This window comes from Rhipicephalus sanguineus, chromosome 2, assembly GCF_013339695.2.
Source record: "Rhipicephalus sanguineus isolate Rsan-2018 chromosome 2, BIME_Rsan_1.4, whole genome shotgun sequence".
NCBI lineage: Eukaryota > Metazoa > Arthropoda > Arachnida > Ixodida > Ixodidae > Rhipicephalus > Rhipicephalus sanguineus.
Genome location: NC_051177.1, coordinates 97,363,079 through 97,379,230, shown reverse-complemented (window position 1 = coordinate 97,379,230; position 16,152 = coordinate 97,363,079). Strand labels below are relative to the sequence as shown.

The 16,152-nt window shown below is 43.4% G+C and overlaps 2 protein-coding genes across 2 annotated transcripts in view; one reads left to right on the top strand and one right to left on the bottom strand.

Annotated features, from left to right (window-relative positions):
- LOC119381771 (Down syndrome cell adhesion molecule homolog) overlaps positions 1-3,416 on the bottom strand; it is a 227,426-nt gene extending 224,010 nt beyond the window's left edge. The window contains exons 1-2 of the mRNA XM_037649536.1: positions 3,341-3,416; positions 2,476-2,637 (exon numbers count right to left, since the gene is read on the bottom strand). Of these exons, the coding sequence (XP_037505464.1) occupies positions 2,476-2,637; positions 3,341-3,416 (238 nt within the window). The remainder of the gene's footprint in view (positions 1-2,475; positions 2,638-3,340) is intronic.
- Positions 3,417-9,451: 6,035 nt separating this feature from the next.
- Positions 9,452-10,868, top strand: LOC119381230 (ubiquitin-conjugating enzyme E2-17 kDa). The gene is made up of 2 exons (XM_037649171.2): positions 9,452-9,712; positions 10,554-10,868. The coding sequence occupies exons 1-2, from the start codon at positions 9,547-9,549 to the stop codon at positions 10,856-10,858; spliced, it is 471 nt and encodes a 156-aa protein (XP_037505099.1). The 5' UTR covers positions 9,452-9,546; the 3' UTR covers positions 10,859-10,868.
- Positions 10,869-16,152: the final 5,284 nt, after the last annotated feature.

Sequence of the window (16,152 nt, the reverse complement as noted above, 5' to 3'; positions counted from 1 at the left end):
ATGATTAGCCAATATTATTCTACAGACATACAAAGGAATAAACGTCAGTGTTTTTTAGTTCTTGTGTGGAGAAAATGACACAGAATAGGCATGCATAATGAGGCATAATAACAACCAATAAAATAAAAACAAGCGGGTGTTTTTCATACGTTCGCTCATTTCCAATTATGAGATGCAGAAAACAATAGAGATCGAACGCACTGCAGAATGCAAATTACACAAGGCTTCTTCGAACTAGTGAAGCAGCAACAGCAGCAGCGAATTACACACGCACGACTCCGTCAGTTGACGCACCTGACTCTCTGGGTCACAAAAACGAAGATAATGTAATAATACCATGTAAGGCCTCGTAGGCGAAGGCAAAGAGAGCTTCTCTTTGATATGCAATTGAGTTTTCAATTCCAAAATTTTGCGACTCGCGCTTTTAAGGCTTGGGCGCAGTGAAAGATAGTCATTGAAATACACGATGTACACTTGTCCATAGCTGACCGCTATGGTTTAGTACCTTGGTGACATGAGAGCTCCCACAATCGATGCATTTCATACTTTTAGGTGTATGAAGAGAGAAACTTAATGGTCATGAAAGTCCACGTGTGTCGGCGTAGTCGTATCTCCATGTTTTCGTGCTTGTTGGAGAGTGCATCGCGCTTTGATCTTCACCGCTCAATCGATTTCTACGCTCGATGAACGACCTCGCTGCACAACAGCTTCATCAGAAAGCACTCTTATTCGATAATATCTGTCGCCAGATCACCGTGCAGTTATCTCTGTTCTGTCTGAAACTGTTGACTTTCAAAGCACGACAGCGGGCTCTACCAAACGTATATCCTTCTTTCGCATCACGTGTACATGTTAAAACTATTGAGTACAGCCAAACACGTCGGATGAATCATTGCCACGAAAAATCGATTGACAGAGGCCAAACGCTAACACGTGTCGAGATAATAATCATCATCATCGCCATTTGTCATTTATTTTAACGCACATTGAAACGAAAAACAGCACGAGAGGACAGGGTCGAAGGGGGCACACATACGAGCGCTGAATTACCACAGTGTTCTGTTGAACACCGCGTTATTGCGAGCAGGTCACGCTTCTCAATGAGGCATTGTCATTAGACAGGCACCCGCACAGGAAAATATGCCAAAGTCACCTAATACGGTCTGCCTAGTGAGATTGTGGTTTCGACACCATTTTTGGCTGGCATAACACGTGGATTGATCTCAAAGCTTGTGGCAAACTGCGCGTACATTGTTAATAGATAAAGGTATTTAGAAAACAGCTCGTTAGTTTTGCATTCTATTTTCTTTCTCCTCTCGTAAAGGACGACAGGGCATTGGACGTGATGTTGTGTTATAGGGTTATTTTGTAATATATGTGTCATCATTTTCACGTTCTCTTCTTCGCGAGTGCACTTGGTGGGCTGAAACTGCCATAGTGTTTAATAAAAAAAACATAAAAAGCTTGTGGCAAACTGCGCGTACATTGTTAATAGATAAAGGTATTTAGAAAACAGCTCGTTAGTTTTGCATTCTATTTTCTTTCTCCTCTCGTAAAGGACGACAGGGCATTGGACGTGATGTTGTGTTATAGGGCTATATTGTATTATATGTGTCATCATTTTCGCGTTCTCTTCTTCGCGAGTGCACTTGGTGGGCTGAAACTGCCATAGTGTTTAATAAAAAAACATAAATGAAATAGTGGGAGCTTTGCTCTACATCCTGTGATGTATATTTCGTTGGAAAACTGTTGGTCCCACTTCCCCTGTCGATATGGCTAACACAGAGACATTCTTTGTTTATCCACTGTCTATATACATGAGCTATACACTATCGGCTGAAACAAAAGGTTATACAGCCTCTCTATCGGCACATGGCGTGCTTAATGCCTTGAATTCGCATTAGTGATTGATCAATGCCGACCACAAAGCGGAAAAAGAAGCATGAGAAAGAAACGATGTTCGTTTTTTTTTTATTTTTTGAAAGAAAATTCTGCTCAAACGTGCTGCTTTTAAAAATATGCTTGTCTCAGCATGGTCGATTATGTTTGCCCAGCAGAACACCTTGCTTTATATTAGGACCTCCTTTTTCTTAAATTTTTTGGCTCCTCTCAATTCTTCTCACCAAACATAAAAGAGCAGGTGCAATCTATGGGATTTTAGGAATCAACAATGACACAAAAGCTACCTATAGAATTTAAATGCAAATTGACTTAGAAGAATGTGGGTGTAGACAAGTTGGTGATTGATGATTATGAAAAGTAATTGCAAAAACAAAAAGGGACACGTGTGTTTTGGCGGTTACTTTTCCTAACCATGTAAATTGGACCCAGTGCCTACACAACTATCCCCTCGAATCTTTCAGTTAAAAATAATCTAACTGCAGTTTAGCTCATCAAAATATAATGCCGTAGTTTCTCATGATTGGTTTGCCAAAAAACTAAGCTTAAGTGTGAGTAAGTAACGCGTTAACTTACCTTCTAGGGTGCCACTGTGCAGCGTGAGCCCGTCGTCGGTCTCCCAATAGACGACATGAATGAAGTCGCGAACCGAAGCTGGCACCTCGCAGCGAAGCGCAGCGGTGTTGCCCCTGATCACGAACACGTCAGACGTGGTCACCTCGTACGCCGACCGGATGACTGCAGAGAACGAAAGAACATGTGGTTGTGAAACAGAGCAAGAGACGTAACGTTTAGCACAAACAGATACTTGTTCGTACAGGTCTCAGCATTTTAACGGAGCTAACGTTATTAGACGGGTGTAGAGCATTCTAAGTTGAAGGCACACGTGGGGTGAATTAGGAAATACACAGTAGAAAACAAAAAATAAAAAATAAAGTGCAGTTGCGAGACAAATATCGCACGAGTTGTCCCTGTATCCTACTTATTTTTGTTTTATACTCAGCAATTCTGCATATTGTCCCTAGTGTCCATCGAACATGTGGGCCATATTAACGCTAAGGTAGTCATGAAGAGATAGATAGATAGATAGATAGATAGATAGATAGATAGATAGATAGATAGATAGATAGATAGATAGATAGATAGATAGATAGATAGATAGATAGATAGATAGATAGATAGATAGATAGATAGATAGATAGATAGATAGATAGATAGATAGATAGATAGATAGATAGATAGATAGATAGATAGATAGATAGATAGATAGATAGATAGATAGATAGATAGATAGATAGATAGATAGATAGATAGATAGATAGATAGATAGATAGATAGATAGATAGATAGATAGATAGATAGATAGATAGATAGATAGATAGATTCTTCTACTAAAACCAAGTAAAGGAGTAGTGGTGTTTCCGAAAACTGGGCTTCGCGCCTTGCCCGGCGCAGCCGACAGTCACCACTTGGACTTCATGGTCAAAGCCGTGCGCCAGTGCCTCCTGCTGCTCCATAGCACGGCTGTTACATTGCACGGTCTGTCTTAGGCGCGCCCAACATTATCTTGCGCTTTAGAAAACCATTGCAAACATGTTTCCTCCGTTACTATCCAAACTTTAAGTGCCTAGAGATCATTTAACAGATAATGTCGCTGAAGAGAAGCGGCTATCCAAGCTTAGCCGCTTCTCTTTGCTTAAACAGCGCTTTCGCTTTTTGCTGCTGAATTTATTCCTGCCAGATTAATGCTAGACGACGTCAGCGCCATTGAGTAACGCCTAGCCCTCAAAGGAGACGACTAATGAAGGCGACGCGGACGCGTTAATTTTCATTACGTCCAAAAGAAGCATATTCAATACCGCGAAGGCGGACTGGCTGGAACACGGAAGCGCAGAATCCAGCATCATCCGGTACACATATGTTGAGCCAGCATTACCCGAACGCGACAGCTGCTTGCGCGATCACGCTCTCCAGGATAAGCGTTCTCCACCGCTGCGGCATCGGCAGTATTTCTGAAAGGCACGTCGTGGAGCGCCGTAAAAGCTTAGCACCGAAGACGTCGCCTGCTAAACACGAAGTCGTGGGTTAGATTTCCAGCCACGACGGCCGAACTTAACTTGGGGCTAAATAAGATCACCCATGTATTTATATTTATAATAATAATTGCGGGAGTCTAACGTGCTAAAACCCCGATATGATTGTGCGGAACGTCATAGTAGGGGAGCCCGGATGAATTTTGACCAGCTGGAATTCTTTAACTTGCACCTAAATCTAAGTAAACGGGTGTCATAGCATTTCGCCCCCCACCCCCCTGAAATGCGGCGGCCGTGGCCGGGAGCTCAACCAGCGACCCTGAGCTTAGGCATTTAGATTCAAGGGCTCGTTAAATATCTTCAGCTACTTAAAGTTGGTCCAGAATGCCCACTACAGGCAGCTTAAACTTCATAACCTCCTTTGGGCCCTCAATACCCCAGAACTGATACTTGAGAAACACGTCGTTATAAAATATATTGCTACACCATAGAGTGTGAAAACTTAAGTAGTCTTCCTTGAATAACAGTTTCACGAAGAACAATTCAACGCAAAATTGCACCTTTTACACATCACGCAGCAGTATTCGATAGGTTCAGGCACATTGCGAAGACTGAAACGAACGGACGAAACGAAGGCATCGATATTTCGAAGCCTTTATCTAAATGGCAAGGTTTCAGTGTATAGTTAACTGACGGACCTGCACGGCTTCTTGAAATACTCATATGGAAAATCGGAGCGCAGAAAAACTAGTTTCTTCACAAGTGAAATTCAGTCATATGAATACGAATATAATGTACGTACATCAACGGCCAAAATGAATGTGTACACTTTGGATTAGGTATTTGGCTTAGCGTTTCCCTTTTCCTGCGCGATGAAGCGTGTTGCAAATCATGGCGCTAATTGTCGAACGAACTGTCCGCCTTCCTGTCCTTGATTATCAGCGTCTGACAGCCACACTATAGTGAACAGTTCCTGTGTATATCGCATTTTACTTATTTTAAGGTATTATATGCAAGGAAAAGAGATTCAGTACGGCTAATGGGGTACAATTCCAGACTGCCAATTTTTTGCCCCAAGTTGATATCCTTGCGGTGCAGTGAGAACTTTTTCGGGTAAATTTCTGGTATAACATAACACCAAGTTGTTAATGACTGCCGAAGTAAACACACGTAATGCAAGAAACTTGCAATAGTATATTTGGGGATGATTCTTGCGTAAGTTGGCTACTAAATGAGCCTCGTTTTCCCCAGACCCCGTGCTTCAAGGATTCGCTGTTGAGAGTGGTTCAATCGATTATTTCTTTTCCTCTGGCATGACGCCCAATTTCATTGTAGTGAAGACGCAAACAGAAACAGGGAAAAAAAAAGAAAAGCTTGCACTAAGCCGCGCATGGCTTGAAACAGCGAAACTGGATGGCTCTGAAGACTAATCTGGTTGCTTCTAGGTTGTTTCCGGGCCTTACCTAGGTGATGCAGGTTGTTTCTAGGTTGCTTCTAGGTCGTTGCTAGGCTTTAGTTACGTGGTGGGACGTTGTTTCTACGTTGATTCTCAGCGCCGAAGGTTTCGACTTGAACGACAGACAGTCACAGACACGACACGCATATCCACACTGCAGAGAGAAAAACTCGCGCTGAAACCAACCGTTCGCACCTCTCATAGATCTACGGGCAGGTCGTTGTTGGCGTAGGCCTTCTATCGCTTCGGGGTCTTCTCGCACCCGCCGTTGCCTTTCCCGTTACCTAGTATTTTCTCGTTGTACGTACTCGGGGTCTTCGGCTCGCCGCCGTCGCTTCGCAGCCATTTGTTGTTGGGCTAACTATTGCCTTCTTCATATTTAGCGGGCAAGTGGTGAGTAGTGGGATTAACCCAATTTCTGTAGCACATACCCGTTTATGATGATGGTTTTTGGTTCATCGGACATGGAACAATTTGCTAAACAGCTTCGCTTTTAAAAGTACAGCGCAGTGCACCTAAAATGTCGAAAGTTTGGACAGTGGATACACGAGTGAAGACGAAAACCAGCAAATAAAACAACGGACACAGAAAAAAGAAGACGACAGGGCAAAGTTTTCTCCTGTCGTCTTTTTCTTCTGTGTGCGTTTCTTTGCTGGTTGTCGTGTTCAGTCAGTGCACCTACATTCTTCATAGAATTCTAGCAATTGTGTAGAGCTTCATTGTTCACAAGACAGTTTCCACTGTGCTTAGAAGTGAGCGCACTTTTGCTTTTGCACAATATCACCAAGAGCACGCCGTTTGCATTCCTACAAGAATACGCCTGTAGTGGGCGTTGACCAACAGCTCATCTTCATCAAATGTACCATGTTGTGACGTAGGGGAGAATAAGTGCAAAGAAAATAATCTCGATTTAGTCAGCATGAACCATATTCCTTGCAACCTAATAGCGGTTTCAATATATATTATACATAGCAGTCCTCTTTACTGAGGAATCGGCGCACATAGTCTCAGCTATGAGCAGAAAAAACAATGCCATCTCTTGTAACCAGGATAGACCACGTCGCCCTGTAGCTGTAGTATCTCTTTTATTATCCTCGGAAGGCGCTTCAGAGCTTGAGTTTCTATATAGCTTATTATTGCGGAAGAACCCGTAAAAAAGCGTCTGAGACATCGTGAACGCGTGAACGACGCAGACGGCGAGAAAAGGCGGGGCATGGAAGTCCAGGGCATGACGCCTTTACGACCCTGTTTGCGCGTACAGCTCGTTGTTCCGTTTTTGTTCCTTTTCTCCCGTTCCCTTCCCATCATCTATTCCCTCTCTAATAACAACGTGTCTTTTTCCGAGGCTACCGCTCGTCATCTTCAATGGCTGGGTGCCACTTCGGCGCTAAGGGATCGCAGAAAGTAACACATTATTATCTACTTGCTTAATTCGTGTTGAGCTCGCATCTTCCGCAAATCAAGTGAGCAGAGGCACGCAGATTTATTGTTGTTCTTGTTGTCCTCTGAACTTGGCTCATACCCACTGCTGGAGATTGGCCGAATAGTGGGTGGATTTTTCCATTAGGTTATATAAGGTAACATTGCTAGATGCTATAGTTAAGTAATATATTGATTTGAATTGCCGATTTTCCGTAACGAAATACCCAAAGCTGGCAGAGTTTATCAAGACATTCTCTTAGTCTCGATAATAAATTCCTCAAAGGCGAAGAAAGCGTCCCCGTGGCTGTATCCCAGAGTAGTGGCCCCAAACGAAAGAATAACCGTTTCTGTTACCTCCAGGCGCACTTTTTCGAAGAGGTGGTGCTAGTATTCTTTTTCTCGGAATCGTGAAACGGCGACCGCATAGAAAGAAGTGACGAAACATTTCATCCTGAATGCGGACAGATCGCACAGGGGAAGCCACCAGACCTGATCTGCGCAAGTAAAAATTCAGAAAGGAAACGGGGCATCGTAATTTTGTGATGGCAACTTCCATGATTCTTGAGTTGGATAAATCGCTACGCCAGGGAAATAAAGGATGCTTGTAATTCCGAGAAACAGTTCTTTGGTCTTGCTTTTTTCTTTTCTTTTCTGGCAGTGCCCTTAACCCCACTTGGTGCGAACTATGAGGATAGTGTTGTCGTGGACACGAAAATGGAAAATCGCTGTTTTGTACATGTGACCCGCTATTACAAACACCCCGCAGCGCATGAGTATTGTTTGTGCCCTGTGATGAAACTTTTATATGAACACCTAAATATCACGCTTGTGTTAGCCTAAGGAAGCGGGACGTCGTTCACAGGTCCTAATCTGAACCCCCTTTTAACTCGTGAAACTTCTAATTTAACCGCAGGAATCCTAACACAATGCTTACGGTAGCCTCTTTAATTCAGAGGAGCGAAGCTGCTGCGGTGGATAATCGATAATACTACTTACAAACCGTATTACTACTTCGATTCAGAACTGAAGCATTACTTTGGTGTATGCTTTATAAGATTATACTACACGACCACAAATAAAGGTTTGTAAGTCGTTTTTTTAATGTGTTTCTTTGATATAAAGAGTACTTGTCTTTTGCTGGGTTCGATGACATACAATCTTTTCCAGTTAGGCATGTATGCCTTGCGCGCTAGCACTAGTACAGGCTAGTGCATTGTGAGACGATGGGGAATAGGTGAGGATTGACTGCACCTGCAGCTCGCCTGTCATGGTGTCACATTAAAGTGCACCAAGAGGCTGGGTTGATCGCTGACAGTGGCGACCGCATGTTTACGACAGACGCGAAATACGAGAATTATCCTCTACCTAGATTTAGCTGCGCTCTGTAGAACCCCCCACATTCTACAGCAGCGCTACAGCTAGCACTACATATTCGCAGTTGTTTCACCGTTCGGAGTAATACTGCAAGTTTGTGATAATGAAGACGCTTCTGTAGCATGGTACGCACTCTCTGAGAAGGTAAGAGATATTGCTGCCAGGAAAAAATGCAATACGTGTTAAAAGAAAACAAAAATGTAATACGAATAAATATTTATTACTAATACCAAGAATAAAAAGTCACAGTTTCGCGGCAAGGGCGAAGCAATGAATGCGATAGCAAGAAACTAATGTTATACGAAGTGAGGCTCGCCAATGGATACTCTCAGTTTCGACAGCGCTCCTGTTACAAAGGCGGCCGAAGCAGTGAAGGAAACTAGCGTGCTTCAAGTGTCGAGCTGTGACACTTGATAGTTCGCGCTCATCTTCTGTTTGTTCGTTTAGCGGCGTCCCTTGAGCTCGAGTGACGTTCGTACGCTCCGTAACATGAGCGCGGACATCACGGTGAAAGCGTGAAGCATCCCTCTTCTCCTCACCACGAGAAAATCGCGCGAGCAGACAGCGGAAGGGCAAGGTTCTCCCTGCGCAAATATAAGAAGAATCGAGCAAGCTCCCCGACGACTTTTAAATGCGCCCGTCGCGCTCCTAGCGCCATCTCGCTGGTAATGAAGAAACGCTTACAAGCGTCTGCCGTCTCCGAGTCTGTCCAGCGGTAAAGGGTGTGTATATAACGCTCGCCGTTAGCTACGTGGAGGATCTGCGCTTCGTGGCGTAGTGGATAGAGCCACTCGCTGCGGAGCAAGAGGTCCCTGGTTCGATTCCGCGCTTCTGAAGCATTTTTCTGAATTATTTTTCTTTGGGGCATTTTGCTTTGGGGCATATATATATATATATATATATATATATATATATATATATATGCGACGGCAAAATTCAGCCGAGACTGTCCATATAATTGCTTTCGCTTTTATGCTGTGTTTTCTTCGTAGTTTTTACTTCCAGCGTTGTTGTGCAAGCACCCTTGGTTCCATTGCAGAAAAGCCGTCATTGAAAATCTGTCTTGTTTAGCGGAACAAGAGCAATAGCCCTGTTGGTAAAATAACGGTAGAAGGAGACACGAATATTTGAAACATAAGAGGTTTTCAGCTCCCTTCTGCGTCTGCGCCGCGCATTGGACAATTGGCAACAAGATTGCGATTGTTATGATTCAACGTGAAAGAAGACGATGAAGACGAAAGGAGGTGCTTTTCGTCCGGCTGGGACGGGAAAGGCGTAGTCCTAAAGGGAATGCCCGCATCGGCAAAGGGTTAGACCTACGGCGCCGCCGTCAGGTGCGCGCATGGTCTCAGCGGCGCGCCCATGTCCAAGACTGTGGGCAAGCCGGCCTTGGCCAAGATCCAACGGGAGCTGCGCGAGATCAGCAAGGACCCGCCGACCAACTGCACGGCGGGACCTGTGGACCCGAAGGACTTGTTTCTCTGGCAGGCCACCATCGTAGGGCCCGACGACTCACCGTTCGAAAAAGGTAGGCGCGAGCCGCGAAGCTCATCTGAAGCATTGACATTGAGCTGAGCCTAAAAACGATTGGAGCTAACGAAGAGACATGTAATAGGAAGAGGGCACAGCACGTCAGTGCCGCTTTATCTGTTTACCTCGTCTTGGGTGAATTGTATCCCATTTGAGCATTCGCTGTTGGAAGCGACAATGGGATGCTTTCAAACTAGTATTAGGGCTCTTAATAAAAGGCGGCCATAGCAGGTTTATGCTTGCACCTTTATCAAGCGGACGTCTCAGAGGCGGCACGAACCTTTCTTGACATGATGTGACGGGCGCGTGCTTTTGGCCATGTAGACACTGATAACATGCTTGTTCTTTTTCTTTCTCTTTTATGCTTTAAAAAGTATGTCAAGTATGTCAGAGCTTGAAATATAATAATAATCGCTGGGCATTTACGTCCCAAAACTGTGGTATGATTATGAGGGACGCTGTAGAGTAGGGTTCCCGAAATTTCGACCACCAGGGGTTCCTTAATGTGCACCTAAAGCTAATACATGGGCCTCTAGCATTTCACCTCTAAAGAAATGCGACCGTCATGCCGGGATTCGATACCGTGACCTTCGGATCAGCAGTCAAGCACGCTAGACCACCAGGGCGCGTAGTGTCAGAGCTTGCCTTTCTTTAAAATGCCACATTTAGAATGTCTCCTTGAGGGCACATTTGAAGGGTTTCTTTAGGTAGAGAATATTGCGGATATATATGAATGCTACGCGTAATCACTGCACTAAAGAGGCATTCATGCAGTGCCAATGACTGCTTAGGTTTCAGAATTTCATTCATCCATGGCGGGCCTCGTTTTCCAATCGCAGGTGTGTTCAAGCTCAAAATTCGCTTTCCCGAGGACTACCCTTTCAAGCCACCCGAAGTGAAGTTCAACACGCGAATCTATCACCCAAACATCAACAACAACGGCTACATCTGCCTGGACATTCTCAAGTCGCACTGGTGCCCGTCCCTGACCATAGCCACGGTGCTGATGTCCATCATGGTGCTCATGTGCGACCCAAATCCGGACGACCCTCTCGTACCCGAGGTGGCCAACGTGTACAAGACGGACAAAGAGGCCTACAACGCCATCGCCAAGGAATGGACCAGACGTTACGCTATGGAGTGACACTGCGTGCCGTATGCGGCAAGCGCGAAGGATGTGGGGAAAAAAAATTGTGAACCTGACAACTCCTCTCTCCCTTGAACTGACCGCATCGGATCAGCGCATCGCTTGTTAGCTTATTGCGACTTCAGAAGCGTTTTACGGTGTGACCTATCCGTTTCATCGCAAAGAACATGTGGTCGTGTAATACCATGCCGTGGCTCACATAACTGTCATTATTCGTCATGACAGGAATGATTAAAATTTAAGTACATCTCACCATCGTGCTCTTTTACTCGTCATACGCGTGCGAGCGTTTGATCAGATTTTGACATGGCATTACGAAGCTGCAAGAATTAAATGATTGGTGTAATTAGGCAATCATGTCGCTTTACAAGTTGTTCTGGACTGTTGCGGTTTCTTTGGAGCTGATTGTTGCACTATACATCTGCAACTGAGGCGTCTATGCGTTATTTGGGTGGAACGTGCTTAGGTTTTCACGGGTAGCCTCACTGATAAATGTCGTTGCGCAGCACAATATAGTGAAGTGCACAGCACAGTAAACAACAGGCACAGCTCAGTTGCATTGATAAAGCGGTGCAGCTTTCTTATGACTAGCGTGAACACCATTAAAAGAATAACGCATTCACCCAACGAGCAGCGGCTACGCGCGATGTGCGATTTGGAAGACCGTAACGAAAGAAAAGCGTGGGATATTTACCGTTTTCGCATCAATTTACTACATCACTCACCATAATGCTTTTTTTATAATGTAAATTAGAGGAACTCTAACTTGACTTTTTTTAGGCTAAACAACCGAAGTTTCCGCATTCATCTTCACTAAAGCGTTCCTAGATGAAGCCTAAAAGCCAAATGGTGGGGTAAAATATTTCGAGCACCAGCGCCTAAACAGCATTTCGCAAGCACGTTGAGGTCCAAATTTGACTGAGTGCTCTATATTTAAGTCTGTAATACTTTTACGCTCATAAAGCGCCTTGGTTCAACAAAAGAAAATAAATGACCAATCAGAACGAATGCATGTTGTATCGTCACTGGATGGATGCACATCTTTGCATATAATGCATTCTATCATGAAGAATTGCTGAAATACTTAAAAGCGTATTTCGTGCTCTCGATGGCCGGAGAAAAAATAATGCTCCAAACAAGCGATGTAACACACCAGACATAAAATGAAAAACCCTGACTCTAGCTTACTTGCAATAAAATATTTAGAAAAGACTATTCTTGGGCGACGCGCTCGATTTATGCTTCGGTGATAGGCCTCCGGCGGGTAATAATATGCTAAGCAGTTGACGTCCTCTGGTTCCAGAAATGAAGATACTTGAAATCTCCATGTATTCTTCGCTAAAAGGTGAAGACGCGTGGCTTTACTGAGACACGCTGCTGCCGAAAAGTAGTCCTACGTACCGTTTGGTTTCCTTATTTTTTCTTGTTTACTAGCCCTTGAAGAAACTCGAGGCCTTCCGGAAAGAAATTGCACTTTATTGCTCACTCCTAATACTTGTGTCAGATAAGAAAAGTTCCTTTCCACAACTTTTGTTTGTGTACTCAAGCAATATTGATATTTTTATTCCGTGGCTCAGTCATTGGTGGCGTCGGCAGTAATGCAGAATCCTTCGAGTCTTGCTTTAAAAAAGCCTGCTGGAATATAGGCTCGAGCATCCACCCCCTGTTTTACGGATTTTTTCATTTTAAAAAAGATTGTAGTTTAAGTAGGTACGTAAAACTTAGGATGTCATCCTAGGCCAAACGCGCTTAAACGTTACACTCTACCTTTATTTTTTGAGCAAAGAAAAAGCAGCCATAAGTAAAGTAGGTCATTTCTCCAACGAAGGAGTCTTCTTAGTTTTATAAGAGCCGCTTTGCAAAAATTTGGTTTAAGGACTTCAAGGGTCTTCATTAGAAGTTATGTCTGAGACATTGCGGTTCAAAGGCACAAACAAGAGTGTTTATGTAGCTCCTAAATAGACTGCGTTTGTAGTCTCGAGAAAAGCATCGTTTCTCCATATTGTCCTCTGTATTTATGCCTTATGCCGACGCAGCGCTGTTTTGTGGGTTTGATTTTCTTATGACACGCCTGCTGGAATATAGGTGTGATGATTATATAACGTCATCACCCACTTCAGCGAAATAACTTGCTGTAGCAGACATGGTACTTGCATTCTAGACGTTTTCTACGGCGTCACAGGTCGATGAGTACGTGTGTAAAAAACGACTGTTTTCCTCTCTCTAGAGCGAATTTGGGCATGTTGGTGTAGCATAGTGAAACACACAGCGCGAAACTACGACGGGGACACAGGAAGGAAACACACACAGCGCTGTGTGTGTTTCCTTCCTGTGTCCCCGTCGTAGTTTCGCGCTGTGTGTTTCACTTCCTCTCTCTCCCTGTGTTTGCGGTTTCTTTGCAACACATAGACATTCAGTCAACAAATACCCCTTATTAAAAATTGACCATTTGTATGTATGTATGTATGTATGTATGTATGTATGTATGTATGTATGTATGTATGTATGTATGTATGCATGTATGTATGTATGTATGTATGTATGTATGTATGTATGTATGTATGTATGTATGTATGTATGTATGTATGTATGTATGTATGTATGTATGTATGTATGTATGTATGTATGTTAGAGATAGTGCAAAATGTGAAAAAGCCCGACAAGGGCTCTTGCTTCTTGCCTGATCAACTCAATAAAAATATCCCTTGGGCATATACCAGAGAAATTCGTTTTAAGGTATTCTTAATGTGACAGTTCTTCTTAAACTGTCAAAAACGGTTATACAGTCTCAGGCTTCGTGAATACCGACATTCATTACTATTCGAGTAGAACAAACCTTGCGGCCTTACAACGACTGCGTTTGCTGCACAAATTGCACCCCGTTAAAAATCTAGCTATGTGTCTTTGAACACACCCAATGTAGCCATCCAACTCACCTTGAAACATCGTAATGCGCAGTGCACAACGAAGAACCCTGCGGCACTTTCTGGAAACAATCGCAGGCTGAACTTACATCTAATCAAGAAGTATTGCCACACCCAGTCTCGTTATATCTCCTGTGGCCGGCACATAATCGCAATAAATAACAAAATAAAATGGTAAAATGTTTCATTACTGCCTTTAACACACTAACAGGCTTGAGGTGGTATGACAGGCATATCAGGAAGAAAAATATTTTGTTATTGTTCAATGACGATTTTGATGCGTCATCAGACAAAGCTGGAGTATTAGGCCCCGCTGAAGCCTTCGTGAACGAACAAGCTTAGATGTTTCAACCAAGGGTCAATTTTAAGACCTCGCCTTTGCCTATGGTCGGACTCGCGAGGCGGGGGCCGCGATCGTTTTCTTAACACACCGTTTGCTGTCCTTTAAGCCTACAATGTGAAGAAATATTATTCTCTGACGTCTTCATCTCGAGACACGCCCCGTAATAAATGCATGATGCCTCAAAGCGCCCGGGAGCTAGCAATACCTTTGTTTTGTATTCACATACATTTTCATTCTTTCAATTTCATCTCGAGCCAGCTTTGGTCACCGGGCCGAGAGAAAATGTGCACTTAAAAAAGCCATGAATAAGTGATGATCAGCTGTCAAAATGGCCCTCAATAGATTACCGGGTGAGGGGCAATCCGCGAATAATAATACTTATTTGTATTTTCTATCGCGCGGAGTATTAGGAGAAGGCCTGAAAGCTCGCTACGTCTTTTGACGCCAACATCCTGACTTTTTTTTTTCGAGATTTAGGGCAGATAAAAAAGAAGTGCCATATTGTTCGGAACCGTCGGTAAATATTTTATGTCCAGAAAGAAGAAAAAAAGACTCACTCCAAGTTATTAATTATTGTCGTAAAAGAAGTAAATTGAACTTTCCATTTTAGAGGAACCACTATTACGTATCGAGAGGACGTCCAAACATAATGACAAAAAATAACATTCTTTTTTCATTATTGAAGCCATTTTCTTGCGTTTTTCTTAACAACGTGATTGATAAAGTGAAACCATAGCAGTATGACTGATAACTGGGCAAGTTGGTATGTATCCATATTTAAACTTTTTAGCACGCACAAAAGACAAGTACAATAAAGAGACACACGAGTGCTAAATCTCAACTGTTCATTTTTGAAAGGAACGATACATATAAGTACCCCGAAATTCGCATATAGCATGTGCGGCGCAAGTCATGTGACACACTGTCAGAAAGGCTAAAAACAATTTTAAAAAAAAAACGAACTCCTTATCTGTTAGAGCCACCGAAGGGTGACTGATGCATTTTTTTTGCACACCAATTGATATAAAAGGCTTCCATAGCTTCACGTGTTAGTTTGTCTTTATCTGCAAACAAGATATCTGTATCATAAAAAACGGGTTCACAGTAACATGATTTACAATGATCAGACAAGTGTGAAAATGTTTCTTTCCCCAGTGAGTTAGCATGCTCTTTGAGCAATTTTTTTAAATTCTTTTTAGCCCTTGTGACAGTGTGTCACATGACTTGCGCCGCACATCATCTATGCTGGTTTTTGGGTACTTATATGGATCGTTCCTTTCAAAAATAAACAATTGGGAGTTAGCGCTCGTGTATCTCTCTCATGTCCTTCTCTTTTGCGGGCGTTAAAAAGTTTAAATATGAAAGTGAAACAAGGCTGTAAAACACACCATAACGACGTCAATTAAAACAAGATCGCTTTAATTCCGCCAACTAATGCAATTAATCACACGTGAACTGAAAACGAGCGTCGTGTACGTTCTTGATCGCGGTTATAACGGCACTGGCTCGAAGTCGTTCCTCGTAGCAGCAACAGATCGTCAGGAAGGCGACTGGATTTATCTGGTCTTCTTCGCGAATCAATGAGCGTGGAATTAACGACTCGCTTTTGCAGAAGCAAGAAGCAGGTCGTACGCGTCTTTCGCGTCTCTCGTTTGCTGACTAATTAAAGAGACCGGAGCAGTCTGATACTCGCTGCCACAAGTGGGATGGATAGAATTCGTTATTCGCACTCGATCTGTCGCCGGTACTTCTGTCGTAGACATGTCGTGTTGTACATCTATACTGGAGTCGGACAAAGTGCGACCTCTGGCGTTAAAGTCGTTGCTATATAATCAATCTCTCTTACATTTGCCGCCTGCTGTTCGAGGAGGTTAAGAGAAGATAACTGAGCCGGGTCTCGTAGAACACGCTTCCTATGGAAACAAAACAAAAAAAGGAAGCTACGACGCAGTTTGTATGAGAAGTCATGTCACGCGATTAAAAATTTCTTTTGTTTTTTTTTGCGAATGCGAGAATGTCGTGAC

Bases quoted from the DNA above. Each gene is read 5' to 3' on its own strand.
- LOC119381230 (XM_037649171.2), top strand. From the start codon at position 9,547: ATGTCCAAGACTGTGGGCAAGCCGGCCTTGGCCAAGATCCAACGGGAG. The intron at 9,713-10,553 runs GTAGGCGCGAGC...TTCCAATCGCAG, and splicing joins CGACTCACCGTTCGAAAAAG to GTGTGTTCAAGCTCAAAATT.